This window comes from Trypanosoma equiperdum (assembly GCF_001457755.1).
Source record: "Trypanosoma equiperdum strain OVI genome assembly, contig: ctg_1192, whole genome shotgun sequence".
Classification (NCBI taxonomy): Eukaryota; Euglenozoa; class Kinetoplastea; order Trypanosomatida; family Trypanosomatidae; genus Trypanosoma; species Trypanosoma equiperdum.
The window spans coordinates 87344-99594 of NW_027123163.1; the positions used below are offsets into that span (position 1 = coordinate 87344).

At 45.2% G+C, this 12251-nt stretch overlaps 3 protein-coding genes across 3 annotated transcripts; all 3 read right to left on the reverse strand.

Annotated features, from left to right (window-relative positions):
* Window positions 1–2459: 2459 nt before the first annotated feature.
* On the reverse strand, window positions 2460–3560 carry TEOVI_000702000 (uncharacterized protein; the record flags this gene model as incomplete). The annotated part of the gene is made up of 1 exon (XM_067220652.1): window positions 2460–3560. The coding sequence occupies one exon, from the start codon at window positions 3558–3560 to the stop codon at window positions 2460–2462; it is 1101 nt and encodes a 366-aa protein (XP_067076753.1).
* Window positions 3561–4501: 941 nt separating this feature from the next.
* On the reverse strand, window positions 4502–5152 carry TEOVI_000702100 (Complex1_LYR-like, putative; the record flags this gene model as incomplete). The annotated part of the gene is made up of 1 exon (XM_067220653.1): window positions 4502–5152. One exon carries the CDS (start codon window positions 5150–5152, stop codon window positions 4502–4504), a length of 651 nt encoding a protein of 216 aa, XP_067076754.1.
* A 1362-nt stretch (window positions 5153–6514) lies between these two features.
* On the reverse strand, window positions 6515–11443 carry TEOVI_000702200 (protein kinase, putative; the record flags this gene model as incomplete). The annotated part of the gene is made up of 1 exon (XM_067220654.1): window positions 6515–11443. The coding sequence occupies one exon, from the start codon at window positions 11441–11443 to the stop codon at window positions 6515–6517; it is 4929 nt and encodes a 1642-aa protein (XP_067076755.1).
* Window positions 11444–12251: the final 808 nt, after the last annotated feature.

Below are 12251 nucleotides of genomic sequence, written 5' to 3' on the forward strand. Positions count from 1 at the left end.
AAAAGGATTAAAAAATATTGGTGATGAGAGCTGACAACTTTGTTCCCATCATTACCACAGATTCCGTTTATTTCCCTTCTTTTTTTTCTTTTCCCCTTCCTCCTCTTCTCTACGGCCGTTTTTAATATTCATATATTTGACATTAGCTGTTTTTAGTTGTAACGAAACCAATTGGAGAAAGCGGAAAGTAAGGAAACAAAAACGCAAAGGGGAATAAAGAAATACAAATGCTAGAAAAGAAATCGTACGAAGAAGGGGGGAGGCTTAAAAATAAAACAAACAAACAAACATGCAAACAAGTAAAAATGACATCGTCTTACAAAAATGGGGAAAGGGGAAAAAATAAAAATTTAAACAAGCCGATTCATGGAAACAATTTACAGTTTATCGTGCATGGACATGTTTATCTGCAGAATAAAGTAAAATAAAATAAAAACAACGGTAACGACAACGTCAAAAGAGAAAAAAATAAAAAAAAATAGGGCAATTCATCCAGTCAGATAGGAATCCCACCGCATTCACTCTGTTGAATACAAATAAATATTTTAAAAAAAAAAAAACCGTTATTTATTTATATTTTTTATATTTTAAGAGTCGTGACACACGGGTTAATAGGAGGAACAAATAAGTCAAAACATAACGTAGCAACACATTCAAATTTACACCAAAGGAAAACAAAACAGAAAAAAATCAAAAATAAAAGAAGACAAGAATCAAGGAATCGTGTTGCAATTCGGATTTTTACAAGAGATATAACAAAATAATATACGTAAAGAAAACAAACTTTTATCTGTCCTTTGCACTTTAGTAAAATTGCTTAGTCAATTGCTTGGCTGTTGGTAAAAATAAAAATAAACAAATTAGTGAATTAATGAATTAGAAACTGCAGCACGGAAATATAAAGGTGGACCTCTGCGTTTCACTCTTCTCTTTTTTTTATTTCAATTTCGTGTGCCGACTCGAAAAAAAAAATCCACATATATATGTGTATATATATATATATATATATATATATATATGTTTTTTTTCTGCTTTCACTTCCATCAATGAACACGAAATGAGATATGCATATATATATATATATATATACACATATATATATATGGATAAGGGGAGGGATAAAATAATAGCAAAAGTTATCATCACTATAACGATAGATAACAAAAAAAACTATCTTTAAAAGCGTAACCAAACACAACCACACACCTGCATTCGTAACTGTACTGTAATGACAGATAAATCAATGGAAATGGACGGTAGAAGTTGAACCAAAACTTAGGACAGAAATCAAAAAGTTTAAGTGAATGGTAAAATAGCAAAGACAAAAGAGAAAACACGCGAGAGGAATGAACAACACCACAAACCAAAAATACAATAAAAAAATAAAAAGAGAAGAAATGAGTGAAACAAATGGGGGTAATAAAAAGCGTTTTTTTTAAATTTTGCGGCTGCTGACACATTAAAAGTTCTCATTCTCTCCGTCTCACACACAAGCGTACGATAATAATTTCCTCCTCTCGAATGGAAGACGTTTAAAAACACGCTAAAAATAAAATGAATGTGTCGCAAACGTGATGCACCGGATTGGGGAGAAGTATTGAAACAAATGCGTGATAAATATTTGCAGAGATAAAAATAAATGATAGAAACCTGTTCCCTTTGACTTTTTTTTCCCCTTCCCCACCCTGTATTCCACTATTTGTTTTCTTTGTGCGGCTTTGGTGTTGTCCGCCTATTGCCGTTTTATTCTCTTTATTTCTTTGCGTATATATCTATCCTCCTTTCCCTTCTTCCTAAACCGCCTGGTTAGGGGAGACACTCCGCTGGCATCAAAAACAAAATAGAGTCAAGCGGAGCATGGAGGGAAAAGGAAAAGAAAAACAACAACAACACCTTCGTGTTATTGTTTCACTCATAACTTTTGCGTAGGGAATGGTAGAAAGGAATAAATGTATATTTTAATAAAGGAGCGAAGGGGGAAAACAAAAGCAAAACAAAGGAAAAATACAGACAAAAAAAGGAATTTAAAACAGAAAAAAATGAACAATACGTATTGATTTCTTTCGGGTTGTCACGTTTTGTCTGATTTCTCTTCCGACACCCGTGTTTTTATGTAACCAAATACGGGTAGGAGAATAAAAACAAGAAATATATAAATAAAATAATGATAAGGAAGGAGGGATAGAGCGATAAGGGTACAACATACACCTTATTTTCTTTCCTTTCATCCGCTAACTTAAGCGAACGTACCGGTAGATCATTCGACCGATTCCTTGTTTGTTTTTTCGCTTGTGCCTCCTCCCTCCCCCCCCCCATACACACATCACCCACAAAACACCGTACATCACACGCCGTGCATCCAACCACATTAAAAACATGGGGACAAGATAGAAAAGAAAAACAAACAAACAAAAACCAGAAGAACACTGAGAGACTACCAGACACACACACACAGTCGATTACGTGGGACCAAATAAGGGAAAGAAACTATAGGAACCTTCGCCACCACTCCATGAATTATCTTTAAAACAAGACTGCGAGAAAGGTGACGACAACCTCAGATGCGGCTCCACGTCGCATTGGGGTGCAAACGTTGGCACAAGTGGCCGAAAAGATGACTCCCGCCATGTCATTTCCCGCCCCACGCCTTTGGGTTTTGTAGGAGTTTCAGGTGCCATTGGCTTCAGATGAGGTGAACCCGCCGCAACTACGTTTAAAACGTTGGGACTCAGCTGCTTCAGGCGCCGTGGGTTAGTAGGGGGTGGGATCGATTTAATCGTGTTCATTTGTATCGACAGTTGTTGAAGTTCAACAGTTTTTCGGCCCAAGCAACACGTGATGATCGACGTGGAAAGAAGTCTCGATTTGTTGGAATCGCTAACCAACACCAAATGATCCGATACGTCAAGTTTGTGAGTTTCACGAGCAGGAGAGCGCGCCGGTGGACTCCTTGTCACTTCCTGTACGTCCTTCACACCTTCTTTCGCATTGGCAAACAACCCCCAAGCACTCGGGCCACTCCAGTCGCGCAGTTGTGACTCCGTTGAAGGCATCGCAACTTCACTTTGCCACCGCGATTGTCGCTGACGATCCCCCCGAGTTTGCACTTCCAGGAGAGAAGGAAGGTGAAGTGGAGCCACTACGGGGGATTTTTTTTGAGCGAGTTCATTCGCAAATGCATACGTCCCCCAGGAGCAGACGGTTGACTCTGCGCTCCGGATTTTGCTCTCACGACGGCTCCTCCCTATTCTTGGTGAGGTTAAAGGACCACGGGAATTGGATGTGCTTGTCCTCGTTGTTGAATGCGTTTCACGTGTTGTTAGTGTCGGTAACTTCATTCCCGCTAATCCTTTCCATGATTTTGAATCAGCGCTCTTCTCATCTACGCTGCTCAAACGGGGCAGCAGAAACCGCGATCGACTACCCCTTTCGTTGAAGTTGGAACCCGCGTCGCAGGAAATACATGCCGTTCTTCTGCGTGTGTGTGTATTCTTCTGCCTTCCAGTGTCATCGGTTGTATTGGGCGTGTCTGTGGGGTTTGCATTCACAAAATTTTTCATCTCCTCCCTCGGGAAAGATTCTATATCACACCTCCGGTGATGTGTCCAGCAGCAAAACACTGAACTGTTTTCCAGAAGTTTTGGTTTTCAGCCCACGCCACCGCTTGTAATACAAGACCTCGGGTCTACTCAGAATAATTCTTTCGGCTTACCCCTGTTGCACGACTCACCTCCTCCTTGCCACAGTGGAGTTACGCTTTAACCTCTTTCTTTTATTTTCCTTCTCTCGTGCTGTTGTTGCCTTTTTTTTTTTAGTGCACCGGCCAATGCGCATACACTTCTATATATTACGTACAAATACCGTTTGCACTCAACAAAATGCCACAAAGCCCAACTCCTTTACTTTAACAGAAACCCCACTTCTTTTTTTCTTTTTAATGTATAAATAAAGTGGTCCAGGTATTCTGGCTATTATTACAACTTATTGTCCACCTTTATAATTTTATGTCTTCACCCTATGTACTTCACGCCCCCTTTTTGTCTTTTTAGTTTTCTTAACTCCCGTTTCAGGTGACAAAAAGAGACGAAGCCAATCTCCCTTGGCGATATCTTCTCCACAAAGATATATTTCACTCCCTTTTGTTTCCTTCCCCACTCCCTTTGGAGCCACTCGGCGGATTTTAAAAGATCGCCCCTGCAGCTGTGGAGAGTCTAATAACAGTGGAGGTGATGCTGTAATCACAATGTAAAGGGTATCGTCCAGAAGAGGAGGGAGAAAAGAAATAAACAAATAAATAACGGAGCCGTTACGATTAGGAGGTTGAGAACAAGAGAGCAGTAAGTAACGTTATGAGTTGGGTCACAATGGCACAAGAGAGAAAAAAAGTTAACAACCGTTACACTCCTACTGATGTGTATGTACGCGCGTGTTTGCGTACGCGTACGTGATGCAGTGACGCGTGGTAGATGCGGAAGCAAATAAAATGAATGACTGCAGTTCGTTACTCCTCTCCTGAAGGTGGGGGAGGCGGGCGCATGGCTTTGTCTTCCTCCCGTATTTCCACACGATACTCTGCTGAGCTGCGCTGCTGCTGCCAGTGATGGCGTCCACTAGTTGGTCCCAAACCACGTTGTTGGTGAAGGTACTCCCGTCCCGGTTGCACGTCCTGAAAATGTTGAAACTGCTGCCGACTTAACTCGGGGTCGTAAACTTCCTCCATATATGTTGCCACGTCTTGTCCGGTATCGCGTGGGATGCCCATGCTGTCGTACTCGTACGTGTGTGTCCGGGTAAAGTTATGGTGCTTCTCAAGCACATATATCGCACGCCGGGCCTCTTCAATACACTCGTCGATAAGTAACTTTTCCGTGGCGGTCGCTCGTCGGCGGAAAGCAAAGCGGCAGTAGGCGATGAGGCTGCGACGGCGAACACTTTTGAAGTCCATAAGCCCCTTAATAATGTTGCGGTAGAGAAGCAACACGAGACTTTTGTGCTCTGGTGTTGGTGTGAATTCCCAAACCTCCCTTCGCGCATGAGGACGCGGTTTCACTTCTTGTTCTTCCTCCGGAGAATGCAGTTTCTGAGTCGGAATGAACTTCTGCCTCAACAGCGGGGTGGAAAATAATACACCTCGCCGCGTTATGGGCAACATCCGCCGTCCTCCTAAGAGACGGAATACAAATAAGACAATCCTATGTGGTTCTCCTTGTGTACTGCCGCGTCCTCTAGCCGCTTACACTAACATACACAACCACCGGTCGCTGTGTAGGTTACTTCGCGTAATAGTGATAGGAAGGAAGGAATAAAATACGCACACATCAACACACGCACATAAATTGGCACCACGTAACGGCGCAAATCTTGCCGTTAAAACGTAACGAGATTTCCGGAACAATATAAAATGACCCTCAACTGCACGTTAACACGCAAATGTAAATACACTTGCGCACAACAACATCCCCAATAAAGAGAGAGAGATAGAGTGGTGGGGAAACAGAAAAAGGGACACACAGAAAATTATAGAGCAACGATACAGAAAGGAAACCACAAATTAAAACATAGCGAGCCAAAATCTCCCTCTAGGAGGGAACAGAGGGACGGAGGCACGTGTTAGGAACACGCACCAGCAAGTGACCATCATGTCGTCGGTGATTTCTCTACAAACCTCCAACCTATACACATTCACACGACGTTTCCAACATTGGAACTTAAAACCAACCACGAAGGAGGGAAGCGCAGGTGTCATTTGCAGTATAATCACGTCTCACGAGAACCTGAACGTTTTATCCCTCGAACTTGATTTATTATTTGTTGATTGAAAACGAAGTACCATCAAAAAACTTCCACCATATATAAATGCACACATATATATTATATATAAAAACATACGAATATATAGATTTTTTACAGCAATTTCCCCTTCCTTCCTTGCTTTGAAGGGTGCATAGATTCTATTTTTTCCCCTCTTCCCTCTTGCATGAAAAAGAACCACAAAATCGTATATGACGCACAAACACTTCCTAACACTGTGTACCTGTGTTTCCACCCCCCCCTCACAAATCACAGAGTACTTCACCAAATCTCACGTTTGTTTTGTTTTCTCCGTTTTTTTTAAAAAAATCCTCCGCCTTACATACACTACTTTTTCTCACTGTCCTCTCCATCTAAGCACATGTTTTAATCTTTTAATTTTACTCTCTCTCTCTCTCTTTGTCTCCATGTACACGCTGACTACACTACTCTGTTGACTGATGAGTCCAACCAAACAGCATCTCTAACGTTCTGTCTCTTTTCTTTTTACGCGAGAACATCCCACACAGTGCCCTTAACTTCGCATGCACTACTCGTTCAATGACTTGCCCCTTTTCAATCTGTTTACCCAGTTTCACACAATCTGCTTTAATACCAAGTGACAAACTCATGTTCAGTACAAAAAAAAACACACACACACACACACACATATGTAGCATCATCGAGAGCAACAAGTATGGTACAGCAACGACACTCACAACTCTTAAAGCTCCTGGACATTACTGAAGAAGGGGCTATTAGGGTTGAATTGAACATGCGTTGCCTCAAAGTTTTCACCCACAACCTCAAAACAATGCATTGCCATTTTTGCAGTTAGCCGCTTGTCGGGATCGGTCACCAGTAGTGATAGAACGAAACTAGCAAATTCCAGCGAATAGTTTCGCGCCAGGATGTCGTTCATCACCATGGCAGCAAAACCCTCCCGTTCGGCCTCCTCGTACATCAGACGCACCGTCTGTACCGTTACACGGGCTGTTGCAAGAGCATACAGCACGCAACCGAGGCTCCACAAGTCGCTTGCTGTAGAGGTTTGACCAACCCAACACTCCGGTGCAATGTACGGTCGTGTGCCACCTCCTCGCCCCATCTTGCGGCGCCCCTCTAGCACAAAAGCAAGGCCAAAGTCCGTTACAACAATAGGAATGATATCTGCTGTAATTCTCGTTGGGCAACCACCGCGACTGGTGGACCGCGGTGACTTTCCCCTTTCCTTCGGCGTCTCGTCAAACACCTCAACTGCAACGGCAAGCGGAGAGGTAACGTCTTTCCCCTCCTTGCTTCCACCTTCCCTGTTGCAACCGTGATGAGATTTGCTGCCCCCATGCTCATGGCGAGAGCTCCCACTGCAGTCAAGGGGATTCCCACGAATAAGGATATTTTCGGGCTTAAGATCGCGGTGTACTATAGGCGGGCGCTGCGAGTGCAAGTGGTGAAGAACCGAAGAAAGTTGGTATGCAATTGAGAGTAGTTGCGGCTCCGTGAAGGGGTTTTCGCGCATCACAAACATGTCCTCCAGTTTCTTGTATATGTCATTCATACCACTGCCACAGTTACTAGTGGAAGCCGCACCTACTCTACGGTCGGGTGCTGCGGCTCGCCCACATGGCGATGAACCGCAAGAGTCTTCTCCACAAAACAACCTCGGCGCAGTGACTTCTGGAGGGAGAAGCGGGCTTTGACTGTTAGAGGAAATTAGACGCACCCCGTCCGAAGTATCCTCATCTCGTTTATTAAGTTTTTCTTCATATGCACATGCTGCTTGCAGCTTTTCCCTCTCTAGTTGGGAGCGAACCTTGGGGTTATGGGTAGCGGAGTGTCGCATAGCGTAACCACAGAGGTCACCAAGCGGATGATACTCCATGACAAGTCCTAGATAGCGGCTATGAGCTAGTCCTTGGTCCGGTGATGGCTGTGAAGAACGTTCCCTCACTTCAGCCACTGGTTTGAGTGGTGAGTGGCAGAGTGAAGCTGGAGGTACATTATCATTCGTTGGTAATATAACAACTCCATTTCCCATTGAGTATGGCTGTCTCCCCGGTGTTTGTGTGCCGTCCACCCTATGGTTGGTGTTAGTCACGGCACCAAGCGAGTGAGAACAAACATTGTTTCGGCCTCTTTCACTACGTTGAACCTGCTGCCCCATCAGTGACGGTTGATATGTCGCCACTGTTTGCAAAGATGACACGCGACCCTCCCTTCCAATGTGGCCACCTAAAATACTAGAAGTGTCAATTTCTGCAGTCAACACTTTAGTTGAGCTATTCCTCTGGAGGCGAGCTGCACGCACGGCGTCTGCGACCGACTTCGGTTTGGACATCGCCGGCACCGAACAATGCGTAGGTGCGCAGGCGCATAAGTCCTCCGCCACAAAGTTGGTGTATTGCACACTTCCGGCGGCCGGTTGCACGTAATTGGGTAATGTGGGTGTTGGCGGTAATGCCGGTTGTGGACATCTGGCGACACCAGAAGCAGATATTGCGATATCGAAGTCCTTGTAGTGTATTCCACCCCGTGGAGCATAGCTTGTTCTCTTTGAAGTGGTAAGTGATTCGCCCTCCTGCTGTTGCTGCTCGCACTGGTCGTTGTTTTCGCCCTGTTGTTGTTGTTGAACTATAGGGGACGGCATTGGTTCCGTGGGTTGCGCAAAGTTGGGGTAGTGAACCACGATGGCTTGCTGTCGGGCTGGTGTAGTTAGCTGCGATGGTGTACCTACGGTCCTTACTGCTACAGTTGCCGAGTTCCCCTCTGCTCCAACAGCACTGGACGTGGTTAAACGGGTCGGTGCATTTGGCGGTGATGTTTCATGCACATCAGGAGGAGGCTGTGCGTGGTTTGAAGACCGTACACTTCCACAATGTGTTGACACCGAGGCAGCAGATGCTGATGGAGGAGGTGCAGTGGAGACCAGATTGTCCTCTTTACTCCGCTTGCCGATCGACGGTGGTGGCATATAAGACACTTCATCCGTACCTTTAGCCGTGTGTGATCTCGCAGGATCTGTGATATCGACCTTCTGAGGTTCAGCCAACGGTTTCTGACTTGCCGGCACTTCAGGTATATTACGTTTTTCTCCATGCGGTCCCGCAGGTGCACGCGGGATACCTGCATCCAACAGAGGTGCGTCGAGGCGCGAACAATTTATTTCCTTCGATGCAAACGCACAAGATCCTCGCTTCGGCTGAAAAACATATGGAGATGTCATCGCATGCGCCAAGAAGGCCTGTGGTGTTGAAGGAGATTCATTACCACCTGTAAACTCATAATTCATGAACATTTCCACAATTCGTATAATGTTTGGGTGGCCCTGCAGGGAGTTAATTGTTTCACACTCCCTTAGTGCGTCTAAGCGTTCTTTGTTATCTCTGCACACAAGGTATTTGAGAGCGAACTGCTGTTTGCTGCGTCTATGCTTGACCAAATATACAGACGAAAATGCACCTTCTCCAATACGTCGTACCACCTCGTAGCGCGAGTCCCGTGTAGTGTTCTTTACCACCATATCCATCTCTGTTCTGAAATTTGCACCATCCCCAGCAATTCTTAGATTCCGCGGAGTTGCAGCCGACCCACTTGCGGCTTCGGCAACTTTCCTCCTATGGCTTCTATCTGGTTCTGCCACGAACTGCCTTCTCCCGCCTGCCCTTTTGGGAGATATTCTGCTACCAATTGTCTTTCTCTCTTCCTTCGCAAGAAGATGTACAGTATAGTCCCCATCGGGTCCCCCAGCGGTTACAGGACGAGAAATTACCGTTGTTGTCACCACCACCACGATAAGACCAGCGAGGCAAGTGGTAAAGACGCCAATAGTGTACAGAAGTTTGCGGTTTAGACCTTCCTGGGGTTGCGGAGTCACCTCATGATGAATTCTGAACGGCGTGAAGGTGACCGGAGTATAGAGAAGAGACATTTCTACCGCTGCAGGGCAACCTCTGTCCACACAAGGGAGAGGTACAAAACCATTGGCAAAGCACACGAAAACACGCGTTGCCTCACCCATTGGGTAGAACACCGCCACCGTCGCTTCGTCTTCTTGCTGGAATACTTGTGCGTCCGTAGTCCCCGCCACGTTATCCGTACAGCGGACATTACTAGACAACCGCACAAATCCGCTGCGGGGTGGCCGCAAGGTGAGGTTAAGCGGGACACCAACGGGTATTACAGCACGCACCTCAGCTACGCTTGTGACCGCAACATCACTCGCACGGTAGAAGAGACGAGTGGAAGCCGTACCATCAGCATCGAAACCACCAATATTAAAGAACACCATGGTTGCACCAAGAAGTCCAGTTGAGAGTGGGAAAGCAAAGGGTGTTGATATCTCAGTTGGAAGTGGGCTTCTACCGCCAATCAGCGGTTCCCACATATCTGGGCTGCTATCATTTCCGTTGTTGGGATTTGTGTGGTTGAAAAGTTTCTCAATGTCGAGGCAATTGACGAAACTACTATTCATCATAACGCACAACCTACCGTTGAAGGCAAACATATGCCTTTTTTGAGGACTGGGAATGCTCAGTTCCATGTTACATGGCACACCAGGTATAAGAGACAAGGAAAGGGACGCACTAGTTTTGCTACTGTTGTCGTCATTTACAAGCGGATCACTTTCAACAAGCATAACAACCTGCACTGCGGGTGTAGGACACCACAAACCCACGGAAGATACTTCACCGGAATTGTCTGTCGCATTGACCCATTTGTGCCCCTCTGAGCACTCGCGAAACAGTTCCGATTCCCGCTGCTCAAGGGGCCCGTCATGATGCACCTCACCACCGACAACATACATAAGTGCGTTATCAAGTGTGACGAGCGGGTTTCGCACTGCCGTTGTAAGGTTGAAGATATCGGGATGGTACTGCCGTTTCTGTGTATCATACACATCCACAGTACCAATAACTCCGCCCGTGTTCATATCAACTCCGCCCACGATGAAGAGTAAATGGCCATGTGAGGCACATGTTGCGTTGGCACGAAGTACTGTGCCCGCTGGTACACTGTCACCCACGCGCTCTTCCGCCTCTGCTCCCCTTGAGTCACTGACCCATGACTGTATGAGAAAGTGATCCACAACTTTGGTCATATCATTAGAGAGTGCCCATATGCTCGCGTACTGCTCCCTAACCAACGGGGACTGCGGAAACCCATCCCTCTCAGGGTAGTAATAACTGCAGGCACCAACAACATATACGCCCGAATTGTTTTGGTCATCAATATCATCTACCCGTACTGCACTCGTGGGGCCAGCCACCATAAGAGGTGTTGCATTCCCGTGTGCCCCACTACCAAGTCCTCGACCGCCCAGTTTGATGGGAAGTTCCATGTGCTGTGGCTCCGTTTGATCACTGGGGTCCACAATGTCAACGGCATTGACGCGCTGAGTACACGCAACATCTCTACAACCACCAATGATGACGAGGGAACCATTTAACCACACAACGGCACTGTATGCTCGACCAATCGCCATTTCCGAGTCAAACGGTACCCATGAATCATCAGAATCCTTCAATGTACCATTGGTCGCGCGCCTAAGAGTTGAAGATTCTGCCTCACCCAACAGATAAACAACATTTGCGCCAAACAAAATTGTTACAAAAGCTACAAACACCAACATACAGAACAATGGCCGCACAACCATTGTATATATATATATATTTTTTTTTTATAACTTCTTTTATCCAAGTGTTTTTATGACTGTCTGTATGAAAGTTCGGATACAATTCGCCAGAAATCCGGGGACTAGCGGGTAGCAAATGTGGCAGTGACGCCAGAGCACCACGAACTGCTCTTCCCCCTCCTCCACTGCTACCAATAATGTAGTTGTACTGTAAACAATCACAACACAAATAAATAAGTAAATAAAGGGAAAGTTTGCACCATTAATGACAGGAAAAGTCAAGGAAGATATCAAGAAGGGAGTACGAGTAGTATGGGCGTTGCAAGTGATGGCAACAAAAAAATCAGAGGGAACAGAATGATTTCGTTCGCCACTTCCCTTTTCTACAACTGTGACCGTGCATATTAGTGGAAGGTACATCAGGGAGGGGGAAAGGATTGACTGATATTACTGAAGAATAAAAAGTTATATATATTTACGGAGAGGGGGGGAGAGAACAGGAAAAACAATTAGCGGATGGAAAAAGTGGGCTTACTGTACTCATATATCCGTTCTCCACTTTTTTTCATTTTTTAAAAAAATCAAAGCACCAAATCGGAAAACTCGGACGGACACTGCTACATACCGCAGTAAGGAACTAAAACAAAATGCGTACAGAAACAATAAATTATATATACGTCCGTAAGATAGTTTGAATCTACTTTGAAACTCTTGTTACACAACTTTCTCCTTGTACGCTAACATCAACTGAGACACACCTATATCCACACACATACACACGCACAAGCAAGCAAACGAACACACACACACATATATATATATATATATA